This window comes from Rhinopithecus bieti, unplaced genomic scaffold (assembly GCF_001698545.2).
Source record: "Rhinopithecus bieti isolate Rb0 unplaced genomic scaffold, ASM169854v2 scaffold_81031, whole genome shotgun sequence".
In the NCBI taxonomy this organism is placed as follows: Eukaryota; Metazoa; Chordata; class Mammalia; order Primates; family Cercopithecidae; genus Rhinopithecus; species Rhinopithecus bieti.
In genome coordinates this window covers 505,058-522,461 of record NW_016830217.1, presented here as the reverse complement: position 1 = coordinate 522,461, position 17,404 = coordinate 505,058, and the positions used below count along the sequence as shown (strand labels likewise).

Below are 17,404 nucleotides of genomic sequence, written 5' to 3'. Positions count from 1 at the left end.
TGGGATTACAGGCATGAGCCATCTTGCCTGGCCCCATCGTCATGTTAGATTATGCACGTCAAATGCCGTAACAATTGTTGGTATGTTTTATTAGAATTGCATTGAGTTTATAATACATATAATAAGTGAAACTTATATAATGGTGAAACTGTCTCTACAAAAAAGACAAAAACAGCTGAGCGTGGTGGCATATGCCTCTAGTCTCAGCTACTTGGGAGGCTGAGGTGGAAGGATAGCTTAAGCCTGGGAGGTCAAGGCTGTAGTGAGCCAAGATTGTACCACTGCACTACAGCCTGGGTGATAGAGCGAGACCCTGTTTCAGAAAAAAATAAAATGAAAATGGAAGAGCAATGGGCCAAGGATTTACTAGACACCAGGTCACCAGTTTTCTAAAATGATGTATTTTACAAGTCAGTGTGGTATTTAAAGAGACAGAACAGGCCGGGCATGGTGGCTCACGCCTGTAATCCCAGCACTTTGGGAGGTTGAGATGGGTGGATCATGAGGTCAGGAGTTCAAGACCAGCCTGGCCAAGATGCTGAAACCCCGTCTACTAAAAATAAAAAAAAAAAAATTAGCTAGGTGTGGTGGCACGCATCTGTAATCCCAGCTACTCAGGAAGCTGAGGCAGGAGAATCGCTTGAACCTGAGAGGTAGAACTTGCAGTGAGCCGAGATCGTGCCACTCCAGCCTGGGCAACAGAGCGAGACTCCGTTTCAAAAAAAAAAAAAATTCTGTTCATCAAAAACAGAAAATAAAATCCTACAGTGAAAAGACAAGCCACAAACTGGAAGTGGGTAGTTATAACACATATAACTAACAAAGAATTAGTATCCAAAATAAGAAATAAAAAAAACGAAAAACTAACAAAATGTCTACAAACCACCCAATAGAAAAATGAGCAAGACAATGTTTCCAAGAAGGTGAAATCTGAACGATCAGTAAGCAATGAAAAGATGCCCAACTCAGAACCAGGAAAATGCAAATCAAAACCACATGAGATGTCATTGTACGCCCACCAGATAAGTAAAAATGTTGAAGTCTGAAAATACCATTGTTGAGAGGATATGAGGCAAACGGAATTGTTGAAGGGTTAAACTGGGGAAACCGTTTTGGAAACAACTTGGCATTATCTGGTTAAGTTGAAGACGCACATACCCCATGACTCAACTCCACTCCCAGCTGCAGCCCCTGGAGAGGCTGTGCATGCATGTCCCGGGAATGTGAACAGTGGCGCTGTTTGTCTCAGCAAAATACTGGACACAACCCAAATGTCCCCCAACAATAGAAAGGATAAATAAATTCTCATACAATGGAACATTATTCATCTGTGAAAATGAAATACCACTCTATGCAACGTGGATTAATGTCAAGGCACTGAAGAAAACAGTATGATTATATTAAGTTCAAAAACCTGAAAAATTAAACGGTACATTGTTTAGCAATACAAACACGTGGTAAGACTATAAAGAAAAGTAAAAGAGTGATGAAAGCAAAACTCAGGGATGACTTGGGCCGGGTGAGATCAGGGAGGGGACACAGGGAACTCCAAAGGTAACAGTAAGTTCTTTTTGAAAACTGAGTAATGGGTACATGGAAGATGTTTCTTGTATCCTTATTCTTTACACTGAACACGTTCTTTTGTATGGAGTCAACATTTAACAAAAATGATTTACAAAGTTAAACAACTTCTTTCTTACTTTAAACAATGTTGCCAAGCATTAGTTTGGGCTGCTGACTGAGTCACAGTAACTGGGGAAAATCCCTGAGGGGCCCACATGGCCCTGAGACTACAGAAATGAGAAGTGCTTTGCTCTCTGAGCTCTGGTGATACAGCTTCCCATGGGGCAGGTTGGTGAAATTCAAGTGGAGCCTGCCATTCAGGACAGGAAAGTGACTGCTTAGGTTAATAAGTTCCAGTATAGGAAGTGGTGCGGCTGGGGTGGGGAGAACAGATTTTACTGCCAGACCTTTCAAGACCAGAAGCTGAGTAGATTTTTGATGTTACAATGAACCCACCAAGCCTGCTTTCTGGCCTGCTCTCCACTCGCAGCGGGAATTCCCACCTCTGAGCCTCTGTCCACACTGCTGTTTAGACATGAGTGAACAACTCTCAATTCTAACCATGCCCTTTGCTTCCTTCCTTTGAAACCCAGCCCTAAGAACCATCTCTCTTCAATTCATAACAAGCATGTTTGAATCCAAGAGCCTAAGCCCCAGTTTTCTACACATATTTGTGCTGACTGCGTTACTGAGGTCAACCTTAATCACCCAGGGACTGTCAAGTTATTGATGTCCATAAGGAGTCCCTGTGCTGGCATTCCACACACACGCTTGCAGCAAAGCTCAATCACTCTGAGCCACAGTACTTATTCTCTGACCTCTCTTATTTCAACCATTTAAAAATTGTGGCCACGGGAGGCTGAGGTGGGAGGATCGCTTGAGCCCTGGAGGTCGAGGCTGCAGTGAGCTACAATCCCAGCACAGCACTCCAACCTGGGCGACAGAGTGAGACCCTGTCCCAAAAATTAAAAAAATTTAAAAAAACCGCAGCCAGCAAAAGAAGTAGATTATGATCTCCAGGACAATATGTTTTGTACACAAAATGTATTTGGAGTTTTTTGTTTTCATTAAAGCTGAGGTCCCTCCCTACTGTGATGTCAAATGTCAAACCCAACAATGGGTCACCCCGCAGGACACCACCCCTGCTCGCACCTGTAATCCCAGTCCTTTGGGATGGCGTGGGTAGGTGGATCACTTGAGCCCAGGAGTTCAAGACCAGTCCGGGCAACATGGCAAAACCCCATCTCTACAAAAAACAGAAAAATTAGCTAGGTGTGGTGGTGTGTGCTAGTAGTCCCAGCTTTGGGGGCTGAGTCAGGAAGATCGCTTGAGCCAGGGAGGTCGAGGCTGCAGTGCACTATGACAGCTCCACTGCTCTCTAGCCTTGGCCACAGAGCAAGGTCCTAACCTAAAAAAAAAAAAAAAGTTATATGAGGCTGGGTTTGGTGGTTCAAGTCTATAATACCAGCACTTTGGAAGGCTGAGGCAGGAGGATTGCTTGCGCCCAGGAGTTTGGGACCAGCCTGGGTAACACAGTGAGATTCTGTCTCTACCAAAAAAAAAAAAAGTTTCCTGGGAGGAGAGGGTGGTAACTTACTTTCCACAGGTACACCCTTGAGAACCTTCCCTGGTGCATGCATTCCCATACCAAATGTTGTTTTCTTCCTAAACTCTGCATATTTTCTTCTTTGACCCTCAAGAGTCTTCTTCTATCAAACAACAGTAATTACGGAGCCAGGGACTCCACTAAGCACTTTACATGCATGACCTTATTAATAATTCCACCCAATAAAGTTATATTCAAGGTAACTATCATCCCCATTTTACAACTGAGGAAACTGAGGGTTAGAAAGCTCAAGTACTTGGCCCAAGGGCATACAGCTAGTAATTATAAGAAGCAAACATGAGCCCAGATATGCCTGGCTTAGGAGTTTATGTTCCTAACTGCTACCCTATACTGCAGGGGTTTCTTAACTGGGGGTGATTTTGTGCCAGGAGATATTTGGCAATATCAGGAGACATTCTGGGGTGTCACCACTGGAGAAGAGTTACTACTGGCATCTATGGGTGGAGGCCAGAGATGCTACAGGAACCTACCCCCCACAACAAAGACTTATCTGGCCCCAAATGTCAGAAGTGTCAAGGTTGGGAAGCCCTGCTATGCTGGAACAAGACAAAAGACAGAGAAACCGTCTTCTGACCAAAACTCTCACAGTTAAGGTCAGAGTTCACCATGTCTAGTTCCCATATGACAGTCAAATGCCCAATAAACAAGCAGCATGCCCAGCCCTCAATCACATGGCGTTTTCTCCAGCCCCAAATGCCATTTCCTCCTCAGCCAATCAAGACTGATCATCCACTCATCCAACATTTGCTGAGCACCAGCTGTGTGCCAGGAAACAAGCTACACAGAGGCAGTACCAGGATAAATAAGACCCTGTCCCTGCATCCAAGATGCTGGCAGTCTCATGGAAAGACAGGCAAGGAAACCTAGGATTATAATTAAGGTGAAAATGTGTCAATAGAGATCAAAAACAGGATGCTAAGAAATCGCAGGGGAGGGGCTCCAAACTCACTTGGGTTGGGGGAAGTGGGAATGGCTCAGAAAAGGCTTCCCAGAAGCATCTGGACTTGAAGGAATTAAACAGGCAGATAGAATCCTCAAAACACTCCTTACCAGATCTCTCAGGATGTGGTCTCTGAGTATCCAAGGTTTGATTACTTTAACTAGAAAGCTTGGGGGAACTCTCCCGGAAAACAGGGGGGAGCACAGAGCAGTCCTTGACCCTCCATGCAAAACCTGGATAGCCCCTGCCACAGAGCAGGATGGCAACCTGGCTTCCCCACAGGTTTGGGCCTTCCTCAACTTCAATCCTGACTGGTCTCCAGCTTCCAACTAGCCTGTACCTTGCAGCAGGAGGAAAGTAACATTTCATAAATGTCCACGATACCAGGGGTCCCCAACCCATGGGCCATAGACCACTACTGATCTGTGGCCTGTTAGGAAGTGGGCTGCATGGCAGGTGAGCGGCGGGCGAGGGAGCAGGCAAGTGAGCGAAGCTTCATCTGTATTTACAGCCGCTCCCCATTGCTCGCCATTATCGCCTGAGCTCCGCTTCCTGTCAGATTGGCAGCAGCATTAGATAGTCACAGGAGCTCAGTCCCTATTGTGAACTGCGCATGTGAAGGGATCTAGGTTGTGTGCTTCTCATGAGAATCTAATGCCTGATGATCTGTCACTGTCTTCCATCAACCCCAGATGGGATCGTCTAGCTGTAGGAAAAGCAGCTCAGGGCTCCCACGGATTCTACATGATGGTGAATTGTACAATTATTTCATTATATATTATAATGTAATAATAATAGAAATAAAGTATATAGTAAATGTAATGTATTTAAGTCAACCCAAAACCACCTCCCACCCCTACCCCTCAGCCTCCTGTCCATGGAAAAACTGTCTCCTACAAAACTGGTCCCTGGTGCCAAAAAGGTTGAGGGTTATGGGCCGTGCCATGGCTGGTGGTCCCAGGTGCATGGGGGTCGAGGGGCACGAGGCAGCAGTGTGGGGACTCCGGGTCCCAGAGGATGCCCATGGGGTGGGAGGTGTGAGGCCACTGCCTGCCAGGGGCTCGGAGAGCAGGTGGAGCAGGGCGGGGAGATGATAAATTGACCATTATCTCAGGATGTCTCTTTCTGGCTGCCAATATCTTCGCCATCACCAGCATCACCAACCCAGACTGGCTCGACACCAGGGAGTCTGTGGGAGCACTCACTGTGGGCCTCGTGGGACAGCGTCAAACCATCCATGGACCAGAGGGGGTGTGCATCCCTCCCCAGCTTCCCTTGGAGTGGGTCACCACGCTGTTTTTTATCATGGGAATCATTTGACTGTCACACGTGGTTTGCTGGTGGCTTCCCCCTGGGGAAGAGAAGCTACAATATATGTTCAACGAATAGCATTCACTGGAATGATGCTTTTCTGTATGGCTGCCCTCATATTTCCAATAGGATTTTACATCAGTGAAGTTGGAGGTCAATCTTATAAATTACCCAACAACACAGTAGTTGGGTTATCCTATGTACTTTTTGTCTTATCAATTTTCTTTACAATAGTAGGACTTCTATGTGCTGCAAAATTTATTTGCCAGGCTGATGAATGTCTAAAGTGCTTGACTCTCTTATTATTTTTTATTTTTGGAGAGTGAGGAGGACAAAGGTGAGACATCTGAGCATCCTCTCATGGGAAGATGCTCAGATGAAACTGATGCTCAGAAGAAAAAACAATGCTTTTGATTTGCTCTCACTATGGACTTAAAAAAAGAAAAAAGAAAAAAAAAGAGCCTATTTATTTATTTATTTATTTATTTATTTATTTTGAGACAGAGTCTCAACTCTATCGCCCAGGCTAGAGTGCAGTGTGTGATTCTCAGCTCACTGCACCTCCCGCCTCCTGGGTTTCAAGCGATTTCTCCTGCCTCAGCCTCCCAGTAGCGGAGACTACAGGCACCTGCCACCCACACCTAGCTAATTTTTTTTTTTTTTTTTTTTTGAGACGGAGTCTCCTCTGATCGCCCAGCTGGAGCGCAGTAGCACGATCTTGGCTCACTGCAACCTCCACCTTCCCAGGTTCCAGGTGATCCTCCTGCCTCGGCCTCCCGAGTGGCTGGGGATTACAGGCGTCTACACCATATCTGGCTAATTTTTTGCATTTTTTTAGTGGAGACGGGTTTCAACCATGTTAGCAGGATGGTCTCGATCTCCTGACCTCATGATCCACCCGCCTTGGATCTCCCAAAGTCTGGGATTACCAGCCGTGGCCACCGGCATTCGGCCGGAGAGCCTTTTCCATAACCAAATACAGACAATACTGACTAAATCTCCTGAGCATATTCAGGCAGTCGGTTCTGCACTGTGACAGGCAACCTAGAGAAGGAGAATGCTTTCTTACTTGAAAAGCATGTGGGCCTTTGTGACTCCGGTTGTTCCATTTTTATGTCTAATGATTATGAGAGGAACAAAAAGAAGTCGAAGTAGTATGTATCACGTGTGGACCAGAGGGATGCAAGAGAAGTTCATGTGGGGCTGGCCTCACCTCCTGAGAAATCAGTGTTCACAACTTCCTTGTCATAGTATGAGCCTTTGGCACCATTACTGCACCAAGAAGCCAATAGATCAAAATTTGTTTGCTAACATGTATGTACAAATTCTGAAATTCCCTATTCTCTGTGTATGAAAAAAAAAAAAAATCAAACACTAAGACATGTTTTGGGTAGGTGGGTGGGTGGGGGAAACCTTCTGTCTGTCTCTCTCTATATATATGTATCTATATATATAAAATATATATTTTGCCGACAGGAAAAAAAAAAGAAACGAAAAGGTTGGGGAATGCTGCACTATGCAGCAAACCCTGTGAATTACCTGCCTGACCTCACGTAATTCTCCAAACAATTCTGTGAGGTAGATGTTTTCATCTCTATTTTACAGATGAGGAAACTGAGGCTCAGAGATGAAACTGAGTAAAAGGGCTTGCTGTCTGATGTGTCAGAAGACAATCTTGTGATTAGGAAAATTAATAGTCATTAGGTTTTTTTTTTTTTAACTCCTTGGGACACAGTTTCAGAAGGAACTGACTATCAGGACACAGAGCCACTCAACGGGAGGGCAGATTCACACCTGACTCCAGAGTCTTAGCTGCCTCTATCTGTCCAAGGGGAATTTTACAGTGATCAGTCCAAAATGTGCCGTTCACAGCATCTTCACCCCGCCAAGGAAAGCCTTCCAGCGCCAGTGCAACCTCCCTCTGTGTGCAACACCCTCTACCAGCCCTCCAAAGTATTTCCTGCATTGCATTGTGAGGATACACATGGCTGGGAGCACCTGCTCCCGGGATTCAGTCTTACTCGTGCCAGCATGCCTAGCACCCAGCACAATGCCTGACACATGTTGGACACAGAAACAATGAATGGATAAACAAGCCTGGCCTCCCTGGGCCCAAGCCCTGTAAACCTACCCAAAGCCAGAGCAGCTTGCCTTGGGGACTCAGTGGACCTCCCCTCAGGCGGGGATCACACCCCCAAGACAGTAATCCAGACAGACTGAAAACAGAGAAGGTTCTCTCAGCCAGCTTTTTCTCCAGCACTGAAACAGTCATAATCTGTTCTTCAGCTGTGCACCAGATGCAGGAACTGGCTTATGTCTGGGAACCATGTTATACAAAAATGCCTCCTTAAACATTAGAACCTTAAAAGGAATGAGTGTGTGCTCGCTGCTCTGTTTCCCTTTTTGCCCTAGGGAGATCATACATAATGGCAGGAGTTACAGCAGCCAGCCTGGACCATGAGGTAGAAGCCTAAGTCTGAGTAAGAAAAGCCACATTATCAAAGGAATCCTGCTCCCAGATGATCTCACAGAACACAGCAAGCTGCCCTACCAGCTCTGGACTGCGTACTTCCAGAATGTTGAGGAGCAAGGAATAAACTTCTCTTTCCGCCACTGTAGATTTCACCTAACTAAAGATGTGAGCATTGCCCGGTGATCATCCACTCTGGCCTCTCTTTGTAGGTAAAACAATAATAGTAATATCAACAATTTCCCAACCAAACTATAACTGGGATTTTGTCATTACTGTATAATTTTGAAGAAAAGGCTATTGGGAAAGAATCATTTGAATCATGTTGAACCTAGAGAAGAAGGACAAACTGATCTGATTTGTTTCATCCTTGAGTATTACAGACATACCTCAGATTTCCAGATAGCCCAGGCTACTCTTTTCTGACAGTTTGCCTGTGTAAACTCCAGGTTGGCTCCCCTCCTCCGGCTCATTACCTGAATCAATGACATACAAGTGGAAAATCTGATGAGAACCTAAAGGGTACCTGCTCCCTCAGAGCTGCCCTTTCATGCATCCAGCAAACATAGACAAATACGGAGTGCTGAGCACGGAGTCTGGCCAAGGAAGTGCTGAATAAATAGCCTGCTCTGTGCCAGACAACATGCTGACACTGGGACACAAAGATGCACAGACTCAGCCTCAGGCCCTGCTCTCAGGATCTGCTGCTGAGTGAGAGACAGGACACAATGCTGAGAAGCAAAAAATGATGAGGTTTGTACCCAAGCATTATTGCAGCATTGGCGCTGCTCTGGGATATCCTGGACACTTTGTTTCTCATTGCATACTCTACCCTAGGCGAGCTCATCCCCTCCCATGACTTCAGTGACCTTTGATGGTGACAACTGTTAGATCACCGCTGAACAGGTGCACCTGAATGCTTTACAGGCATTCAACTCCAACATGTTCAAAACTAAACATATCTGCCCTCCCCCAAATCTGCTCCCTGTACTGCTCCCTATCACATGGAGCAGCATCCAACACCTATCAGTCAAAAACTGGGGTGATCCTGACTCCCTCCTGCCCCTAACTCTCATCAAACTAATCACCAAATTGTGTCAATTCTATCTCTAAAACCATCTCTCCTCACTCTCTGCCTCTAATTCACACCTTTATTTCTCACTTGGATTATTCTAGCAGGCTCTTAGTTAGCCTACAGGCCCACTCCCTTTGATACATTCTTCACTTAGCCAGAGAGAGCTTCCTAATCCACAAATCTGATTCGTGGCCAGGCGTGGTTGCACGTGCCTATAATCCCAGTACTTTGGGAGGCTGAGGCGCGAGGATCATTTGAGGCCAAGAGTTCGAGACCAGTCTGGGCAACACAGTGAGAACCCACCTCTACTGAAAATTTAAAAAATTAGCCAGGTGTTGTGGTGCACGCCTGTAGTCCCAGCTAGTTGGGAGGCTGAGGCAGGAGGATCGCTTGAGTTCAGGTCGAGGCTGCAGTGAACTACGATTATGCTGCCACTGCACTCCAGCCTGGGTGACAGAGCAAGTCTTAGTCTCAAAAAACAAACAAACAATCTGATTCTTTTATTTCAGGCTGGAAATAAAAGAATCCTCACACCTCAGCTTTCCAAGAAGCTGGGACCACCAGAGGTGTGCTCCACCATGCCCAGCTTTTTTTTTCTTTCTTTTCTTTCTTTCTTTTTTTTTTTTTTTATAAGGATGGGGTCTTGCCATGTTGCCCAGGCTTGTCTCAAACTCCTGGGCTCAAGCAATCATCCCACATTGGCCTCCCAAAGTGCCAGAATTACAGAGTAAGCCACCACACCTGGCCACAGATCTGATTCTTAAATGGCTTCCCATTAACCTAAAATGTAAAGTCCTTAACTAGGTTTACAACATCCCCTAAGACCAGACCACGGCTTGCTGCTGCTGCTTCTTTTTTTTTTTTTTTTTGAGACGGAATCTTGCTCGTCGCCCAGGCTGGAGTACAATGGCGCCATCTGGGCTCACTGCAACCTCTGCCTCCGGAGTTCAAGCGATTCTCATACCTCAGCTTCTCCAGTAACTGGTACTACAGGCGCTCGCAAGCACGACCGGCTAATTTTTGTATTTTTAGTAGAGACGGGGGTTTCACCATATTGGCCAGGGTGGTCTCGAACTCCTGACCTCAAGTGATCTGCCCAAAGTGCTGAGATTACAAGCGTGAGCCACTGCGCCCGGCCCAGTCTGCTTCTTTATTTAAACTGATCTTTCTCCTCTCTCTCTGCAAAGATGAGTTTTCTCGCAAACTACACCCTCAACTGAGAATACTCGTTTTTCTGCCTCACTCCCCTGAGCTTCCCTTAGATCTTAGTTTTCTGGCGGACAGAAGCCTCCCGGGAGTCCCCCTTGGCTGAGTGATGTGTCTCTGTGCTCCAGATGAAGGAGGGCTTTCTGCCCTCGCAGCAGTATCAGAATTGCTGATTTACCTGTATGTCTCCCACATGGGTCTCTGAGCTCTGGGTGACGATGGGGATACAATTAATAACAGCAACAAACACACAGCATTTGCTTTGTGCCCATAAGTGTTCTAGGAACCTCATTTCCCCTTTATTACAATCTTAGGGGGCAGATTTTATTACCATCTCTGCTTAAAGGCTGAGTAAACCCAGGCAGAAAGAAAAAGCCAAAAGTGCTTAAGGTCACAGCAGGGAGTGGGGATTCAAACCCCGCTGCTGGGCTCCACGGTTCAAACTCCTAACCGCTACTCCAGGATCGAGTCCGTCCGCATCACTCGCTCTAGCTTCAGCATCTATCAGGTGGTGAACCACCGTCCGTAGGACGAATGAATGAATGAAATGATTTTATACAGGGACAGCGTCGGCCTCCTCCCTTGTCAGCTCCTCCTAGGCCCGGGCAGCCTCGCTCCCTCCCGCCCCAGCCGGCCGACCGGAGCTGCCCCGGCACTGCGCTCCCTCGCGGCCGCAGAACGCCCACCCTCTACAGCGCGCGGGGTCAAGGGGCGGTGACAGCCGGGCGGCGGGGGCGGAGATGCTACCAGCTGGGGTGTCATCCAGCCCGGGAGGTGACACGCGCCCCTTCGCCCGGGCGGTCGCTCTGGCCGCCCCACTCCCCGCCAGCACGCCCGGCGACGCCCCCTGCCCCGCCACCCCACAATCTCCCGCCCGGCGGTGTCCCCTCAGCCCCGGTTCGGATCCCATTCCACTTCCCTCCCCTCCCCCACACAACCGTCACCGGCGTCCCACCGCGCCCCATCCTCTGCCGCCTCCACCCCGGCTCCTGGGACCTCCCCGGCCCCGGGCGATTGTTGACCCTCACCTGCCATGTCCCGGACCCCACCGCAGAGGGAGGTGCATCACGGCCGCGAGAAGGCCGGGGACAGCACTACAGAGCAGACAAAGGGCGCCGCCATGTTAGAGTCGGGCGGAACCGACCTCGCAGGCTTCCCGGCTGCAACTTCCGGCGCATGCGCAGCGTCCTCGCTAGGCGAGCGCCCATAGACAGACGCATGCGCCTAGCTGTCCAAAAGTTCCACCTTACAGTACTTCTGCGCTGAGTTGTCCTCATTGTACCCCTGCCTTGGTTTCTCTTCCAAATACAACAGTAACATCATGTGTTCAGCTCTTACTGTGTGCCAGGCACTGTGTTAAGCGCTTTACATGCATTATCTCTTTAAACCCTCTCACCAATTATAAGATAGTATTATTCTCCTAATTTTAAAAAAGGGGAAACAGACTCAAAAAGTGTAAATGAATTGTCCAGGGTCACAGATTCTTGTAAGTGGTGGACCGGAGATGTGAATCTACTTGCGGCTTCAAAGCTGCAGATCCCAGTTGTGTTTTTCTACCTTCCGAACCGAACATTATCCCCTTCCCTGATTATCTTGGACGTGAATAAAGGTGTCTGAAAACAAAAGCGTCTGCAGATTTGCACGGCCCCTCTGTGGCCCCTCTTCTACCTTTTTGGTAGCTCTAGGCCACTGGCTTCTCCACTTTCTCACAGTCTGAGGGCTTTCTTCTTTATTTACTGCTAGGCCTGATTATTTTCCATAATCTATAATTTTAACAACACTCTTGCCACTACTATAAGGTCTTTGCTCCCTTGTCTTTTTGTCACATGGATTTGGTAAGAAAACCAACGCTGTGTGAATCCAACTGCACCTTTTCTCTTTGTTTGCTCCCAAACAGCCAAGCACAGCTGAAGAAAGTAGGCAGTGGCGAGACTGTTCCCTAGAGATTCATGTCCACTAGCCTTCAGTGGGACTGCAACATATGCCAATCTGGCAACTCACTCCTGTCTTCACAATGGCTAGAGAAATAAAAAAGCCCAGCAGTTGACCCCTTCTTGTCTTTTTTTTTTCCTTTTTGAGACGGAGTCTCGCTCTGTCGCCCAGGCTGGAGTGTAGTGGTGCGATCTCGGCTCACTGCAAGCTCCGCCTCCCGGGTTTACGCCATTCTCCTGCCTCAGCCTCCGGAGTAGCTGGGACTACAGGCGCCCGCCACCTCGCCCGGCTAATTTTTTTTATTTTTAGTAGAGACGGGGTTTCACGGCGTTAGCCAGCATGGTCTCGATCTTCTGACCTCGTGATCTGCCTGCCCCGGCCTCCCAAGGTACTGGGATTACAGGCGTGAGCCAGCGCGCCCGGCCGTCTTTTCTTTTCTTTTTCTTTTTCTTTTTTTTAGATGGGGAATCGCTATGCTGCCCAGGCTAGACTGAAACCCCTAGGCCCAAGCATCCCATTTCAGCCTCCCCAGGAGCTGAGACTACAGGCATGTGCACCCACAACTGGCTAACTTCACCCATTCTTTTAATCATATTTTAGTTTTCTTTCAGTAGTTTTGGGGAACAGGTGGTGTTTGGTTGCGTGGATAAGTTCTTTAGTCGTGATTTCTGTGAATTTGGGGGACCCATCACCCAAACAGTGTACATTGTACCCAAGATGTAGTCCTTTATCCCTCACCCCTCCCACCCTTCCCCCTGAGTTCCCAAAGTCCATTGTATCATTCTTATGCCTTTGCATCCTCATAGCTTAGCTCCCACTTAAAAGTGAGAACATACGATATTTGGTTTTCCATTCCTGAGTTACTTCATTTTGAATAATGGTCTCTAGCTCCATCCAGGTTGCTGCAAATGCCACTATCTCATTCCTTTTTATGGCTATTATTCCATGTTATATATATACCACATTTTCTTTATCCACTCATGCACTGATGGGCATTTGAGCTGGTTCTGTATTTTTGCAATTAGGAATTGTGCTGCTACAAACATGTGTGTGGAAGTGTCTTTTTTGTATAATGACTTATTTTCCTCTGGGTAGATACCCGCTATTGGGATTGCTGGAGCTAATGGCAAATTTACTTTTAGTTCTTTAAGGAATCTCCGTACTGTTTTCCATAGTGATTGTACTAGTTTACATTCCCACTAGCAGTGTAAAAGTGTTCCCTTTTCACCACATCCATGTCAACATCTATTTTTTTTTATTTTTGATTATGGCCATTCATGCAGGAGTAGGTACACTTTATGGTTTTGATTTGCATTTCCCTGATAATTAGTGATATTGAGCATTTTTTCACGTTTGTTGGCCATTTGTGTATCTTCTTTTAAGAATTGTCGGGCAGGGCATGCTGGCTCATGCCTGTAATTCCAGCACTTCGGGAGGTCAAGGAGGGCAGATCACCTGAGGTCAGGAGTTCGAGACCAGCCCGGTCAACATGGCGAAATCCCGTCTCTACTAAAAAATACAAAAAGCAAAGCCAGCATCATGGTGGGCACCTGTAGTTCCAGCTACTCAGGAGGCTGAGGCAGGGAGAATTGCTTGAGCCCGAGGTTGCAGTGAGCTGAGATTGTGCCACTGCACACTAGCCTGGGCGACAGTGCGAGACTCCATCTCATAAAAAAAAAAAAAAAAAAAAAAATTGTCTATTCATGTCCTTAGCATGCGACTTTTTGATAGGATTATTTGCTTTTTTCTTGCTGATTTGTTTGAGTTCCTTGTAGATTCTGGATATTAGTTCTTTGTTGGATGCATAGTTTGTGGAAATTTTCTCCCACTCTATGGGTTGTCTGTTTACTCTGCTGATTATTTATTTTGCTGTGCAGAACCTTTTTAGTTTAATTAGGTCCCATTTATTTATTTTCATTTTTGTTGCATTTGCTTTTGGGTTCTTAGTCATAAAGTCTTTGCCTAAGCCAATGTCCATAAGAGTTTTTCCAGTGTTGTCTTCTAGAATTTTTATGGTTTCAGGTCTTAGATTTCAGTCTTTGATCTATCTTGAGTTGATTTTTGTGTAAGGTGAGAGATGAGGATCCAGTTTAATTCTTCTACATGTGGCTTGCCAATTATCACAGTACCATTTATTGAATAGGGTGTCCTATCCCCACTTTACGTTTTTGTTTGCTTTGTTGAAGATCCACTGGATGTAAGTATTTGGCTTTATTTCTGGGTTCTCTATTCTGTTCCATTGGTCTATGTACCTACTTTATTCCAGTACCATGCTGTTTTGGTGACTATAGCCTTGTAGTATAGTTTGAAGGTACATAATGTGATGCTTCCAGATTTGTTCTTTTTGCTTAGTCTTGCTTTGGCTATGTAGGCCCCTTTTTGGTTCCATACTTCCCCACTTCTTAAAAAAAAATTTTTTTTTAAATCATGGTAAGGAAACATGAGATCTGTCCTCTTAAGAATTTGTTCTTTCTCTTCAACTTTTATTTTAAGTTCAAGGATACATGTGCAGAATGTGCAGGATGTGCAGGTTTGTTACATAGGTGATAATACATGACCCATGTTTACTTTAGGTTGAACTAATGTTTGGACTTAGCATTTAAATATATTACAGGCCAGGTGTGGTGGCTCATGCCTGTAATCCCAGCACTTTGGGATGCCAATGCAGGAGGATCGCTCGAGACTGGGAATTGGAGACAAGCCTGGGCAACATAGTGAGACTCCCCCCGATCTCTACTAAAAATAAAAGCTTAGCTGGGCATGGTAATGCATGCCTGTAATCCCAGCTACTTGGGAGGCTGAGAGGAGGATCACTTCAGCCCAGGAGTTCGAGGCTGCAGTGAGCTATGATTGTGCCACTGCATTCCAGCCTGGGTGACAAACCAAGACCCTGTCTCTTAAAAAATCTTTAATAAATGTATTATAATTAGGCCCTATATGTCAAAGGTCTTTTTCGGAGCACAAAAACATTCAAGTGCACAGCCTCTGTAAACTGGCCAGAACCAGTCAATGAATGGTGGTCTTCTTAGCTGGAGAAAGTTACTGAAATCAACTTCTTTGTCCCAACCTGTAGTTATGGCTGGTGGAACAGGGGTTCCAGTCAGCGTCTGTGAGCTGAACGAGTCATAATTGTTTTAATACTGTTTATCTTGAGGCAAGTACTCATTTAGCTGCGACAGAAAATGAAAAACCTTGTGGCAATTGAACATAGTTTATTCTTTAAGGTAGGGGTGCATGGCTTAACCCTTGCCTGGCACAGCCTTGGGTCCTGTCTATAATTTGGGATTTTATTGCCACAGTCTGTTCTGTCAGTCTTATTGTCTCTATTTTAACTTTAATGCTCATCAGTTGTTATGTCTAAAACACAAATAGAGCCAGGTGTGGTGGCTCACACCTGTAATCCTAGCACTTTGGGAGGCTGAGGCAGATGGATCACTTGAGGTCAGGAGTTCGAGACCAGCCTGGCCAACATGGTGAAACCTGTCTCTACTAAAAATACAAAAATTAACTGGGCATGGTGGCATGCACATGTAATCCCAGCTACTTGGGAGGCTGAGGCAGGAGAATCTCTTGAACCCAGGAGGCGAAGGTTGCAGTGAGCCAAGATTGCGGCACTGTACTTCAGCCTGGGGGACAGAGCAAGACTGTCTCAAAAAATAAATAAATAAATAAATAACACTAATAGGTATATCAAGGTGTGTTGTATTAATCCATTTTCATGCTGCTAATAAAGACATACCCAAGACTGTGTAATCTGTAAAGGAAAGAGGTTTAGTTGACTCACAATTCGGCATGACTGGGGAGGCCTCAGGCAACTTCTAATCATGGTGGAAGGGGAAGCAAACACATCCTTCTTCACAAGGCAGTAGCAAGAAGGAGAATTAGCAAAAGGAGGCAAAGCCCTTTATAAAACCATCAGAAAGGCCAGGTGTGGTGGCTCATGCCTGTAATCCCAGAAGTTTGGGAGGCCAAAGCGGGTGGATCACTTGAGGTCAGGAGTTCCAGGCCAACATGTTGAAACTCCATCTCTGCTAAAAATAGCGAGTCTCCATCTAAAACAAAAACAAAGACAAAACAAAACATCGGATGTCCAGAGAACTCACTCTCACTCACTATCCTGAGAACAGCAGCATGGGGGTAATCACCCCCATGATTCAATTACCTCCCACTGGGTCCCTCCCACAACATGTGAGGTTTATGGAAACTACAATTCAAGATGAGATTTGGGTGGGGATACAGCCAAACCATATCACGTGTCTAACGTCCCACCCTGTTGTAGCTGGGAACTCAGTCTCTAAGGTTTTTCTGGGGTCCCCTTAGCCAAAAGGAGGTCCGTTCAGTCGTTGGGGGACTTGGGATTTTATTTTAGTTTACAGTGGAATCATGCTGGATTTGTCCTTCTGTGACTGGCTTATTTCACATAGCACAATGCCCTTAAGGTTTATCACTGTTGTCAAATGTTGCAGAATTTCTTTTTTAAAGGCTGAATAATATTCTATTTTATGTATATGCCATATTTTATTTAATCATTTGTCTGTCGATAGACCCTCGGTTGGATTGCTTCCACATTTTGGCTATTGTGAATAAATGCTACAATGAACAGTAGAGCACAAATATCTCTTCAAGTTCCTGATTTCAGTTCTTTTAGATAAAGACCCATAAGTGGGGTTTCTGGATCCTGTGGTGGTTCTATTTTTATTTTTTTTAGGAATCCCCATATACTGGTTCTTCATAGTGGCTGCACCATTTTGTGTTCCCACCAACAGTACACAAAGGTTCCAATTTTTCGACATCCTTACCAACACTTGTATTTCACCTCTTCTTTTACAGGGAGAATAATAGCAAATCTGTTAGGAACCTTCTTGTCTTCCCAATATTAAGCATACAAATCTATCCCTGGGTCTATCTGTGTTTGATGTGATCAACCAGGGCTCAGCATCCATTCTTTCCAGAATCTAAAAAGCTAAAAAATTGTATTTCCACTGGTGTGGTGGTTCACATCTGTAATCCCAGCACTTTGGGAGGCCAAGGCAGGTGAATCATCTGAGGTCGGGAGTTTGAGACCAGCCTGACCAACATAGAGAAACACTATCTTTACTAAAAATACAAAATTAGCCAAGTGTGGTGGTGCATGCCTGTAATCCTAGCTTCTCAGGAGGCTGAGGAAGGAGAATCGCTTGAACCCGGAAGGCAGAAGTTGCAGTGAGCCAAGATTGCATCATTGCACTCCAGCCTGGGTAACAAGAGTGAAACTCCGTCTCAAAAAAAGAAAAATGTATT

General features: G+C 45.9%; 2 protein-coding genes across 7 annotated transcripts in view; one reads left to right on the top strand and one right to left on the bottom strand.

Annotated features, from left to right (window-relative positions):
• Nucleotides 1-11,370, bottom strand: part of ZBTB17 (zinc finger and BTB domain containing 17) — a 36,034-nt gene extending 24,664 nt beyond the window's left edge. For 3 of the 6 annotated variants that reach the window (XM_017865265.1, XM_017865267.1, XM_017865268.1), the window contains exon 1: nucleotides 11,221-11,345. In XM_017865265.1, coding sequence (XP_017720754.1) covers nucleotides 11,221-11,227 — 7 coding nt within the window. In that variant the 5' untranslated portion in view covers nucleotides 11,228-11,345. Of the gene's footprint in view, nucleotides 1-8,300; nucleotides 8,388-11,220 lie in introns of all 6 variants that reach the window. The other 3 variants (XM_017865269.1, XM_017865266.1, XM_017865271.1) reach the window with 2 other exon arrangements.
• On the top strand, nucleotides 4,355-10,910 carry LOC108524245 (uncharacterized protein C16orf52 homolog A-like). The gene is given in 6 exon segments (XM_017865244.1): nucleotides 4,355-4,412; nucleotides 5,203-5,442; nucleotides 5,445-5,687; nucleotides 10,321-10,372; nucleotides 10,655-10,717; nucleotides 10,823-10,910. Coding segments are annotated over 6 exon segments (744 nt in total).
• Nucleotides 11,371-17,404: the final 6,034 nt, after the last annotated feature.